Genomic DNA, 13,709 nt, shown 5'->3' with positions numbered 1-13,709 from the left:
TCGAAAAGTGTTTGTGAATTTAAGAAAATCTTCCTATTTCAAGTTTTGTTTTCCTTTTACTAGAAATTAATTTATTTTCAAAAAAATTGCTCACATGTTTAAAAAAAGTCAGGAGGTCACCACAACCTCGACAAGGAGGCGGACCTGAAGGAAAAAAAATGCACGAATTGGGCAGTGGCCGCCACTTCCACCAACCCCACTACTATAAAGATCTCGCGGGGCAAACATGACCCGCGAGAACACCACAACTCTCTGCTCTATCTCCCCACTATTGTGTGGAGGCCGTTTTGATGGACACATCAATTATCTCTCCCGATGCTTCTCGCAAAAAAATATCCCCCGTTGCAACGCACGGGCATATGTGCTAGTATTAACTAAAAAAATGGGAACATTGTATCAATTGTTTGACCCAAATTGAAACAATTCAGTAGTAACTAGTAACATTTCGGGACAGAATTTATTAGTAATACATTACAATTTACAAAAGTGTACAACAAGCCTAAATTCGTAGTGAGCACTACTGGCAGGTAGCAGCACGACGAGCAATAAGTAATGAGTAAACTGAATCTGGGAAAGGGGTAGAAATCTCATCGAACGTACCTCAAATCGGGGTGGGCGGCTAGCTGCTGGCCTGCTGCAGCTGCACAACGACAGCAGCCGGGCGACGACTGCCAAGTGCAGCCTGGGAGGCTGCGGTCTGCCGGCTGGGCGCGATGGCGCCGAGAAGGGGTGGGGTGGGCAGAGTCGCCGGCGAGATCAACGGGAGTGCAGAACAGTCGCGAGGGGAATCGGGGATGGGAGGCAGTTTGTAGCGGCTGTCCTGGCGGCTACCGCGGTCGTGCGACGAGTCCATGTTGTGTTTGCTGGGCTTTCTTTCTTTCTTCCGGCCCATCCCCTAGTTTCTCTCTTATGGGCTATGGTAATATATATGGGTTGACCAAAATTCCCAGGGTGTCCACCCTGTAGATCCGCCACTGATCATTGCATCCATAGAGATGGCGCACCAAACGTCGCAAAGCACAATGTCCTTCTTCTGGTTATAGTTTTGGTTGCGGCACTTTGGGACCTTGGTGCTTGCTTTGGTCACCTCCACAACCTCATCCTCCTCGGCCACCACCTCTTCGACCTCCTCCTCCTCCATGTCTTCGTGGCCGAATGATCCCAAAACAAGTCACAGTTGAGCTCAACAAGGCCAATGGCGGCCGAGGACTCAAACGATGCGAGGAATTCGGCCGTGTTCATCTCCGCACTACAATATCAAAGAAAACACTATCAGCAATCATTACCGATCACCAACAATCGCTATCGGATACCGGCACGACGCGAGGTTTTAATTATTACCTTTTTCTTGTTGGCATTTCATCGAGCACTTGGCGACCGCGATTCTTGTTGCCGGCTGCAGCCGCCGCTCTAGCTTGAGTAGTCGTCGCAGGGGCTGCTGGAGGTGCAGCACGAGGTGTCGGCGTAGGACAAGGCGCCGCATTGGCCTTCTTCATCTTCTTCTTCGCAGACGCCTCCGCGAACGCCGCCGCCGCCATCGGATTTCAAGCCCGTTTGCCTCCGGTCAGTGCGGCATGCCATTGCCAGAGAGATGGTGGACACCTCACAGACTATTGGAGCGGTTGGTGGCGGAACTTAGACGCGTTGGCTCTTCTTCATATCCAAACTCTTCTTCGGCGGCGGTGCCGATGTGTGAGTGGTTTCTGGCGTGCCGCGGGGGGTGGGGGGTGCGAGAGGGAAAGGCGCTAGTTTTACTCGTCGGTGGCGGGATGGAGTAAGTTTAGGGAAATTTTAGGGGAAATAGGGAGGTGGAGTAAATTTTTTACTCCACTAAGTCTTTTAAGGGATCGGCTAGGTGCGCTCTAAAGGAGTAAACCAGAAATTTTACTCCCTTATAGTGTTTTAGACGATCGGTTAGAGTTGCCCTTAGCTAAGATAGTTTAGAAAAATTGACAAGTTTGCATATAAGTCCCTTATAAAACTATTAGTTCACGAACGGTCTACGAGCTGCTGACGTAGCAGCCATGTGCTCGGTTTTTGTCATCTCTAATCAGTTTTGGCCTTATTTGTTCATGAAAACGAGTTTGTGGACTAAATCTGATCATTTTCTGAGTTGATGGCCAAAATTGTGCAATCAATTTGAGTTTGTGGACTAGCGACGCATTTCACTCTTGAAACTCGGCACAAAACCAGATTCTAGTGGGGGAACAACCAAATACCACCGCAAGAACGAGCCACCGATGCGCGATTGTCATCGCTCTCCTACCGGGTGAGCTTGACCTTGTCGATGATAGTTAGAAAGTCTTCGTGCACGTGCCTCTAAGCACCAGTGCCCTGGAGCCGCAGTCATCGTCGTTGAACCCTTGAATAAATATGTAGTACCTGACATTATATCTCGCCACACGACGAGAGACACAACCCTCACGGTCTTATGGAGAACACATGAATCTATGATGGAGCTCCGTCGACATCGTCCAGATGAATGAACTCAAGGAGGATTGAAAACCGAAAGACAAACTCGAAAAAGAAGCACCTCATGCGTCCGAGAGCCGCAATCGCGACTAAAAAAATAAATCCTAACTTAAACTATTAACAGGAGCGAAGGCACCGAGATTCCCGTCCCCTCCCTAGCTGTTGGAGCGGTAGACGGATGGGAGGCAAATCTAGGGGCTCGTCTACTCTAAAATATTATTTCTCTTACTTGAAGGAAATCAGAATGGCTGCATTTCGTCGAAGTTTTTTTTATATTATGTACGGTGGCTCCTTTCATCATGAAAGAAAAAGGAGATAAAAAAAGGAAAAAAATAGGGCCAATTCCCCGGGATCCTACCCGCACCGACTTGTCTATGAACATAGGCATTTTCCAACGGACAAAATAACGGCTGCCTCACCCCGCGACCCTCTTCCACTGCTACCTCGCAAGAAGCCAAGAACCTCAAGGACGATCGTCGAGATCAGTATAATCGCCGCCGAAACAGATCTCCCCCAACCAAAGCGCCCCCGCCCAGCGATCGATGGAAGAATTCCAGCACCGACACCAGTTGCTGCCGCTGCCGCTTGACGCGCCTCCGGTTAGCTACCCCGCCGCTGCAGGCACCTTCTACGGCCGCTACCCCGCCGCGGCAGGCGACGCCTACAGCCGCTACCCCGCCGCCCCGGGCGCCCCCTACGGCTGCTACCCCACCGCGGCGGGCGACACCTACGGCGGCTACCCCGCCGCCCCGGGCGACCCCTACGGCCGCTACCCCGCCACGGCGGGCGACCCCTACGGCCGCTACCTCGCCGCCCCGGGCGACCCCTACGGCCGCTACCCCGCCACGGCGGGCGACCCCTACGGCCGCTACCCCGCCACGGCGGGCGACTCCTACGGCCGCTACCTCGCCGCCCCGGGCGACCCCTACGGCCGCTACCCCGCCACGGCGGGCGACTCCTACGGCCCCTACCTCGCCGCCCCGGGCGCCCCCTACGGCCGCTACACCGCCGCGGCGGGCGACCCCTACGGCCGCGACCTCGCCGCCCCGGGCGACCCCTACGGCCGCTACCTCGCCGGCCCGGGCGCCCCCTACCGCCGCTACCCCGCCGTCTCCAGCACACCGGCGACAGGTCGCACGCACCTCCCCGCCGACGAGTGCGAGGAGGGCGCCGACCTCCGCAGGTGCTGCACGACGCACGGCTGCTACGGGAACGGGCTGCGCTCCAGCGCCGCCTGCTGCCGCTCGCTCGCCGCACCGGGTGTGGGTGGTGCTGGTGCGCCGGTGCCGTGCTTCATGGACGAGCGGCAGGAGGCCCCAAGCTTCCAAGATTTGAGCGTCATGGCGTACTGGATCGTCGAGCCCATCCCGGAGAAGGAACCTCCGGTGAGTTAGCTTAGCTATGATCCAGCTGCCGCTTCTACTTTCCAAGCATGGTTATTTGATCTGCTGAACATCAATTACATCACAATCCTCAATTCTTCGCGATTCGATGGCAGACCCTAGTCGAGGTTGGATGCTCGAGCGAGGAGGCTGCGCCAGTCCGTCTAGTGCGGCAGCGCCCCACCAATGTTCGGGGAGACAAGTACTACATTCGATGCACTAAGTTTCCGACGGATGGAGCGTCGCGTCCGCGGCGTCGGCTGGATAATTCGCCGTCGTCCCAGCGTCCGGTCGGTCGCAGCTGATGGCGACCGTCCGCTTGTCGTGTCCCACGGAGGCTACTCCGCAAACTCAGGTGAGAGCCTGCCCCCCCACCTCACTCCTGATTTCCTCTAGTGTTGTAGGTGCTACTTTTCTGCTAGGAGTGCAATCATAAGTAGTAAAAGATGGCTTGCTGTTAGTTGTTTAATTGTTGAGCTTGGGTCTGATGCTACATATATGGAACCACGTACGTACTTTCGGCATCATATATTGCAAGCTGCTAGCTGTTATTGTGCTCTGAATGTTAGACCTTCTTTCACAGGAGTTTTATTAGGACTAGGAGTACAATAGTTAGTAAAAGATGGATGGATCGTGGCTAGTTATTTACTGGGGTCTCATGCTAGCTATATCGTCTAGACTAGTTCACGCATATAAGCTAGGTAATTTGGGAATCATATGCAAGCTAGAGGTTCAAATGTTGTAAAGCAGCTAGCTTAGCGGTTCTGTATGCACAATTGCACATGCATGTTGGTGAAATTCTACTTTACTCTGAATCATATGTCTCCTTTCATAAGAATGCCGCTGCAACTGCGGTGGATATAAGCAATATTCGTATTAGCTAGCTAGAAATTCTAGATTATAGCCTGAGCTGAGAATTAATGCTTCTTTGTTCAGATGCCGGACTTGAGGCGGCCTCGGATATTTTCCTTGTGCAGCCAAGGGATGGCGGCGTCCCGCCGTCACGCCTGCGCACCCTCCGCCAAGTTCCATGGAGTTATTGGATGATGGCGCTACGCTCGTGGCTCTGCCAAGGACATTGTATATCCCTAGCTGCCTGGGACCGGATACCCGGATCATGGTCATGGGAAAGTCTAATGGGGCCGCCCATGCATCAGCGGCCTGATGCTAACGGGAAATATGATGGTAAGCCTCGTCTCTCAAATATGTTCCTTTCGTTCTCCATTTTGGTGTCTAGGGCAAAACAATAAAGGGACTAATGATGTACATGTCAATTTTTTCGGCTCCCCATACTCCATATACACTGCAGGTTCGTGCGTGATCTGCGCGAGCGCAACCTGTATTCACGCGCTGCACCGTCTCGGCTTTGAGCGCCGCTATGGAGCAGGCAGTTTCCCCTATGAGCTGGATCCTGACCTGGATTACATGAAGCTGGCTTGTGCGAGGGCCGAGGCCTGGACGCCAGTTGTAGGGGGAGGGCGAGACCCCGTGCTCAAGGTCATGAACCATGTCGGATTACGGACACAGGATGTCCCCGGCTGGGAGAGCTGCGTGCTCCGCTTCGTCGCCTACTCGGTTCACGCCAGAGTGGAATCTCCGAAGCTGGAGATCGCTACCATGATACGGGAGACGGGGCCAATTCTCGGAGCACTCTTTGCGGGGCCCAACTACAAGTTTACCGAGAACAACTACGTCTACCGTGGGGAGATCGGCGCGGTGAACCACATGGTGGTCTGCGTCGCATACGACTTCGTGGAGGTGCAGCAGGGTGTTGAGGAGCTGCATATCCGGATCTTAGATAATCACCGCCGCAAAGGACCTTACCGGTGGATTCTCTATGAAGCGTTCCATAAGTTCACCCGCATCCAGGTAGAAGCCATGAACCGTGAGGAGCTGCGTATCAGCGTCGGGGTACCAGCTCCATCAACGGAGGCAGCTCGGCTTCTGGACCTCCCCAAAGACTGACTGAGACCGTTGTTGCTTACTGTCAAAAACTGCCAGCTTTACTTTGCGTCTCCAAACGCATGTTATGTACATCAGTGCACGTGCGCACACCACCTTGATGGATAAATATAGATGCCAACAGTATATCCGTGGTATTCTAATTTGTTGTGTGTAATTTGTTGAGCATGTGAAATACATACGTCCTACTACTTGCCTCTCTTTAATTGATGCCGCAACTCGCATTAGTGTGGCCCTACGAGCCGCTTGACTGGTTTGCTGTATGTCGTACGATCAAGCGCGTCGGTCGCCGTCTTCCTCACCCCCACCCCGCCCCACACCAGTTCAGAATGAAAAATCCCCCCTCTCGGCTCCACCCGGTTCTAGCAATCGTGATCGCCGCTCCCAGCTGATGGGAAACGTGCTACACAACAAAATTTTATCATGCCCAAGAACACTAGCTATCGGAGGTTGCACGTAACAATGATCTCACCAACAATCAATGCAGCGAAAGAGGAAGGAGGGTTGGTGAAGCTTGTAAATTCCCGCAGCATGGTTTTACCTCGTAGCCATGAGAATTTTCTCCGTGGCGATCAACTGTTGAAGAAGACAACACCTCTGAGATAACTACTGTTACCGGAATATTGAAACTAGCACGAAAAACAAGAGAGAGAGAGAGAGAGAGAGAGAGAGAGAGAGAGAGAGAGAGGCAGCTTGGCGGCGTCTCAACCTAGATGAATTTTAGCTCATAGAAAGAGATATGGGATGTGGCTGCAAGGTGGTCGGCCGGATAAGCTTGTGTTGCCCTCCTAGAACTCCCCCTCCCACTTATATATGGGTGGACGGAGGGGAGAGGGGGGTTGCAGACCTAGAAGGTGCAGTCCTCCTAGGCAAGTGGGGCCGGAAGACTTGGGCCCTTGTGGTGCCTTGCCCCCTAATTCTGGGGGGTCGTCTTCAGTTTCAGAAAAATTTCAGCACCAACCGAAATCACTGAAATTCAGTGAATTTCAGTGATTTCAGTTTCCATTTCAGCCAAATGACCGAAATATTCACTTGAATTCAATTAAAATTTTTAAAAAATTTAAAAATATTTTGAAAAATATTGGAATTGTTGTGCTATACTGAAATTGCTGAAATATTTTGGTCGAAACGTAATATTTCAGTGTCTGCTGAAATTACTGAAATTCAGTGAATTTCACCGAAATATCACTGAAAGTGAAAACCATGCTAAGGACCCTCCGTATTTAAAAAGGTCCTGGAACCCTTTGGACTCCTCCATATGTTTTTGTGGCCTTCGGATACATGTCAAGCACACTCCTGGGCATCACCGCCACATGCCTGGGACCTCCTGAAACACTTTCACGTGATCCAAAACACTGTTACAACCCTTCTCTCCGATTCTCATTATCTCAGAGTACCTTTCCGTACCACTAGTCATCAAGTGTGTGACCTTACCGGTTCAAAAATATGTCAACATGTCTGGAACACCTTCCAGTCAATAATTATTATCGGGATCTGGACACCCATAATAAATCCCACATATCGACCAATATAATAATCGAGCGAACCTTTTGTTGTCGCATACAATTCTCGTTGCCTCGCGATACATTAGAAAACCCGTGGAGAGATTTTTATGTTATCCCCGTGATCAAACACCTTTCTCACTATACCTAGTTATCCTCCTTACCGGCTTGTATTCCTTTCTCGTTTCTTGATTATGGTATCCTTGTGACTAGCACCTTAGTCACTATGTTTAGCCAGAAGATGTTGGACACCGTAATACCGAGTGAGCCCAGAGTGTATCTCCCGATTGACAGAAGGGCAAATCCCACTATTGAAATATTTAGGACCATGACATATTTTCTGGTGTTCCCGAAAGTTACCCTTAGTTACAATGTAAATGTTTGAAAACCCCAACGAAACCATCTCATATCTAGGTCTACAATATTCTAATAGCCTAAGGATGTGAGTAAACGCTAACACTATCTTTCCTACTTCTAAATAGTTGAGTTAGTGGTGAGTTCACTCCTCCACCTCCTCCTCTTACATGTAGGACACTACAATAGTAGCCAAAATAAAAAGAATTCGGGTTGATGGTAGTAGAACCCAACATGTCTCCTACAAGTGCCCTACTCCTTAATTGCTTTTCTTCCACGTAAAGAAAAAGGCTCTTTGGGTAGGGTTTCTCGTGCCTCCCGCCAGTGCCGCCGCCGGTCTCTACATCGTCTCCTGTGATCTTAGGGCCATGGAGGTGTGGTGGATCCCGGCCCTTGCCGGTGGGTGGATTTCGTTTTTTCATGCTCTTTTGAGTTTGGTTACGGTTTCTGTCCTACTCAAAGAGGCTAGGAAGCGGCGGCTCTCTGGAGATGGAATAAGATTCTCCTCGCCCTGTCTCCTTCCCAGTTGTGTTTCTAGCATCGTTAGAGGGCACGTGGAGGTTTGTCTCCGACGGATCTCGTAGGATTCGGTCGGCGTTTGTCTTCGGTGGATCCACATGGATCTTGTCTTTGTTCATCTGTGTTCGTGTGTCTACAGGTTGGATCCTTCCGATATACGCTTCTCTTCACCGACGGCGGTTGATGTTCTGGTGCGCTGGTCCCATGGGGCCTTAGCACGAAGACTTTCTGATTGTCTACTACAACAAGGTTTGCCCGGCCCCAATGAGGGAGGGGCGAAGACGGCGGCGTGCCTTCGGCTCGCTCCAGTGCTAGTAGTCGTCGCTAGGTGGTCTACAGACCTAGATGTATTTTTTTACTTCTAGTGTTCTTTGTGCTACCTTGACAATTTATGAATAGATTGGAAGTTATCCTCGCAAAAAAAGAGTGTCCTACTCCTTGCCGTCTAGAAAAAAGTGGGAATTGTTCACACATATACAAAAATGTGACAACATATTTGAACGCATAACCAACTCATCCAGATGCATTGTACCATGAAAAATGTGACATGCATGGTACGTATATTTGTCCTTCATATGTTTCCTAATATTTGGAGTAGCACTTTGGAGTTTTGGACATTTTTTTAATCAAGCATGAGAATCTGAAATTAAGCTCTAAAGGTACTAATATGCATTGAATTGTTGTCTAGGGTGTCGTAATGACATTGGACAGAACTGATGATTTATAGAAAACCAACATATTTATTTGGGAAGCTATTTATTCCTATTATCCCATTGTAAAATATGAACAATTTATGTTTTACTTTTTCTGTAGTTTCATAGCAAAGCACGGGTACTATGCTAGTTATGAGAAAGAAACGACAATATATTGGTGTTGGTATGTGATCTCATAGTATCTCATAAGTTCAGTCTATCCAACACCATTGTTACCCTAATAATGTGTTCTCATCGTTCTCATCATTATCGGCATCCTCATCACATTAACTATGCTCATGGCCAGGAAAACATAACCATCAACAATAAATGAGCTAGTATAGAGGTCTAACTAAGGATTTGTTTGTCCCTGAATCTCACACATTTAAGATCCAATGCACTTCTAGGATTAAAATATAAAATTAATTGTGAACTTGGAAATAGAAAGATAACAACTTTATTATTGCCTTCAGATCATATTTCAATCAGATTCCCACTGACAGTAGTGTCAATAATCAGTGAATGCTAATAGACTTTACAATTATGGTATTATGGGTTAAATCATGTTCCTTTTGTGCCAGAGTCTTCTTCAATGGATCTAACACATTCATGCCGGGTGTATGTTGCACATATCTTTACGTCTCCACAACCCACTAATTCTCTAATTATGTAGAATCAATGTTGTACTAGCTCATGAAACGTTGTATCTAGCTAAAATCGGACTAGAAAAAATTGACATACCCTACTAACTACGAACAAAACGTTGCCCGGAGAAGTTCATCAATGGTAGGCCTTGCCCTTGCCCTTCCCGTCGTCCTTGTCGCAGTAGCGGTCGAACACGCAGAACGAATCGAGGTAGGTCTTCTCACTGCTGGAGTTGTCCGATCGGTCGCCCTCCTCGTCTTTCACCTCCTTTGTGGAAAGTCCGGCCATGGCATGCACCGCCCGGCTTTGGTCTTTGCCATTGCCTTGACCGCCCTCTGATACGTCTCCAACGTATCTATAATTTTTAATTGCTCCATGCTATATTATCTACTGTTTTGGACTATATTGGGCTTTACTTTCTACTTTTATATTATTTTTGGGACTAACCTATTAACCGGAGGCCCAGCCCAGAATTGTTTTTTTTTGTGCATATTTCAGTGTTTCGAAGAAACGGAATATCAAACGGAGTCCAAACAGAAAAATTCTTTTTGGAACGTGATTTTCTCACCGGATAAGACCCAGGAGACTTGGACCCTACGCCAAGGCATCGAAGAGGCGGTCACGAGGGTGGGGGGCGCCCCCCCAGGGCGCGCCCCCTGCCTCGTGGGCCCCTCAAAGCTCCACCGACGTACTTCTTCCTCCTATATATACCCACGTACCCCCAAACAAACAGATACGGAGCCAAAAACCTAATTCCACCGCCGCAACTTTCTGTATCCACGAGATCCCATCTTGGGGCCTGTTCCGGAGCTCCACCGGAGAGGGCCGTCATCACGGAGGGCTTCTACATCATCATAGCCTCTCCGATGAAGTGTGAGTAGTTTACCTCAGACCTTCGGGTCCATAGTTATTAGCTAGATGGCTTCTTATCTCTTTTTGGATCTCAATACAATGTTCTCCCCCTCTCTCGTGGAGATCTATTCGATGTAACCTTCTTCTTTTTGCGATGTGTTTGTTGAGACCGATGAATTGTGGGTTTATGATCAAGTCTATCTATGAACAATATTTGAATCTTCTCTGAATTCTTTTATGTATGACTGGTTATCTTTGCAAGTCTCTTCGAATTATCCGTTTGGTTTGGCCAACTAGATTGGTAGTTCTTGCCATGGGAGAAGTGCTTAGCTTTGGGTTCGATCTTGCAGTGTTCTTTCCCAGTGACAGAAGGGGCAGCAAGACACGTATTGTATCGTTGTCATCGAGGATAACAAGATGGGGTTTATTTCATATTGCATGAATTTATCTCTCTACATCATGTCATCTTGCTTAAAGCGTTACTCTGTTTTTTAACTTAATACTCTAGATGCATGCTGGATGGCAGTCGATGAGTGGAATAATAATAGTAGATGCAGAATCGTTTCGACCTACTTGTCACGGACGTGATGCCTATATACATGATCATGCCTAGATATTCTCATAACTATGCTCAATTCTGTCAATTGCTCAACAGTAATTTGTTCACCCACCGTAGAATACTTATGCTCTTGAGAGAAGCCACTAGTGAAACCTATGGCCCCCGGGTCTATTCTCATCATATCAATCTCCATCACTTTAATCTTGCTTTGTCTTTACTTTGTCTTTTAATTTTCACTTTGCATCTCTATACCAAAAATACCAAAAATATTATCTATCGGATCTCACTTTCGTAAGTGACCGTGAAGGGATTGACAACCCCTAATCGCGTTGGTTGCGTTGAGCTCTTTGTGTTGTGTAGGTATGAGGGACTTGCGCGTGGCCTCCTACTGGATTGATACCTTGGTTCTCAAAACCTGAGGGAAATACTTACGCTACTCTGTTGCATCATCCTTTCCTCTTCGGGGAAAACCAACGCAAGGTCAAGAGGTAGCAAGAAGAATTTCTGGCGCCGTTGCCGGGGAGCCTACGCAAAAAGTCAACATACCAAGTACCCATCACAATCCCTATCTCCCGCATTACATTAGTTGCCATTTGCCTCTCGTTTTCCTCTCCCCCACTTCACCCTTGCCGTTTTATTTGCCCTCTCCTTCTTCTTCTTCTCCTTCTCCTTCTCCTTCTCCTTCTCCTTCTCCTTCTCCGTTTGCCTTTTTCTCGCTTGCCTTTTGTTTGCTCGTGTGTTGGATTGCTTGTTTGTCGCGATGGCTCAAGATACTACCAAATTGTGTGACTTCACCAATACCAACAATAATGATTTCCTTAGCACTCCGATTGCTCCTCTTGCCAATACTGAATCTTGTGAAATCAATACTGCTTTGTTGAATCTTGTTATGAAAGATCAATTCGCCGTCCTTCCTTGTGAAGATGTCGCTACTCATCTGAATAGCTTCGTTGATTTATGTGATATGCAAAATAAAAAAGATGTCTATAATGATGTCTTTAAATTGAAGCTATTTCCTTTTTCGCTTAGAGCTCGTGCTAAAGCTTGGTTTTCGTCTTTGCCTAAAAATAGTATTGATTCTTGGAACAAGTGCAAAGATGCTTTTATCTCTAAGTATTTTCCTCCCGCTAAGATCATCTCTCTTAGAAACGACATTATGAATTTTAAGCAACTTGATCATGAACATGTTGCACAAGCTTGGGAGAGAATGAAATTAATGATACGTAATTTCCCTACTCATGGTTTGAATTTGTGGATGATTATACAAAAATTTTATGCCGGATTGAATTTTGCTTCTAGAAATATTTTAGATTCGGCCGCGGGAGGCACTTTTATGGAAATCACTTTAGGAGATGCTACTAAACTCCTATATAATATTATGGTTAATTATTCTCAATGGCATACTGAAAGATCTTCTAATAAAAAAGTGCATGCGATAGAAGAAATCAATGTTTTGAGTGGAAAGATGGATGAACTTATGAAATTATTTACTACCAAGAGTGTTTCTTCTGATCATAATGATATGCCTTTGTCTACTTTGATTGAGAATAACAATGAATCTATGGATGAGAATTTTGTTGGTAGGAATAATTTTGGTAACAACGCTTATAGAGGGAATTTTAATCGTAGGCCATATCCTAGTAATCCTTCTAATAATTATGGAAATTCCTACAACAACTCTTATGGAAATTATAATAAGATGCCCTCTGAATTTGAGAATAGTGTTAAAGAGTTTATGAATTCACAAAAGAATTTTAATGCTTTGCTTGAAGAGAAATTGCTTAAAGTTGATGATTTGGCTAGGAACGTTGATAGAATTTCTCTTGAGGTTGATTCTTTCAAGCTTAGATCTATTCCTCCTAAGCATGATATCAATGAGTCTCTCAAAGCCATGAGAATTTCCATTGATGAGTGCAAGGAAAGAACCGCTAGGATGCGTGCTTCCAAAGATGACTTTATTAAAGCGTGTTCTTCCAATTCCTATGAAAATCAAGATGAATATCTAAAAGTTATTGATGTGTCCCCTATCAAATCTTTGTTTTGCAATATGAATCTTGATGAAACTGAATATGATCTTCCTTCACCTAGAAGGCGTTCTAAAAATTCGGAGTATTTAGATCTTTATGATGAAAGTGATGAAAGTGGGATTGAAAGAAATAAAAACCTACATGTTGCTAAACCCACTATATTGGATTTCAAGGAATTTAATTATGAAAGTTGCTCTTTAATTGATTGTATTTCCTTGTTGCAATCTGTGCTAAATTCTCCACATGCTTATAGTCAAAAGAAAGCCTTCACCGAACATATTGTTGATGCCTTGCAATCTTATGAAGAGAAACTTGAGTTGAAAGTTTCTATCCCTAGAAAACTCTATGATGAGTGGGAACCAACTATTAAAATTAAAATTAAAGATCATGAGTTTTATGCTTTGTGTGATTTGGGTGCTAGTGTCTCCACTATCCCCAAAACTTTGTGTGATTTTCTAGATTTCCGCGATTTTGATGATTGCTCTTTAAACTTGCATCTTGCGGATTCTACTATTAATAAACCTATGGGAAGGATTATGTTGGGGAACGTAGTAATTTCAAAAAATTTCCTACGCACACGCAAGATCATGGTGATGCACAGCAACGAGAGGGGAGAGTGTATCTACGTACCCACGCAGACCGACTACGGAAGCGTTGACACAACGTAGAGGAAGTAGTCGTATGTCTTCCCGATCCGACCGATCCAAGCACCGTTTCTCCGGCACCTCCGAGTTCTTAGCACA

At 46.8% G+C, this 13,709-nt stretch overlaps 1 protein-coding gene across 1 annotated transcript; it reads left to right on the top strand.

Moving 5' to 3' along the window:
* Positions 1-4,088: 4,088 nt before the first annotated feature.
* LOC147987882 (uncharacterized) lies at positions 4,089-5,819 on the top strand. The gene is made up of 3 exons (XM_087542531.1): positions 4,089-4,209; positions 4,791-5,039; positions 5,164-5,819. The coding sequence occupies exons 1-3, from the start codon at positions 4,089-4,091 to the stop codon at positions 5,817-5,819; spliced, it is 1,026 nt and encodes a 341-aa protein (XP_087398657.1).
* The last annotated feature ends 7,890 nt before the right edge of the window (positions 5,820-13,709 follow it).

This window comes from Triticum urartu, chromosome 2A (genome assembly GCF_056163025.1).
Source record: "Triticum urartu cultivar PI428250 chromosome 2A, HENAU_Tu73, whole genome shotgun sequence".
Taxonomy (NCBI): Eukaryota; Viridiplantae; Streptophyta; class Magnoliopsida; order Poales; family Poaceae; genus Triticum; species Triticum urartu.
Note: the sequence above shows the minus strand (reverse complement) of the source record. Positions and strands in the feature narration are given on the sequence as shown.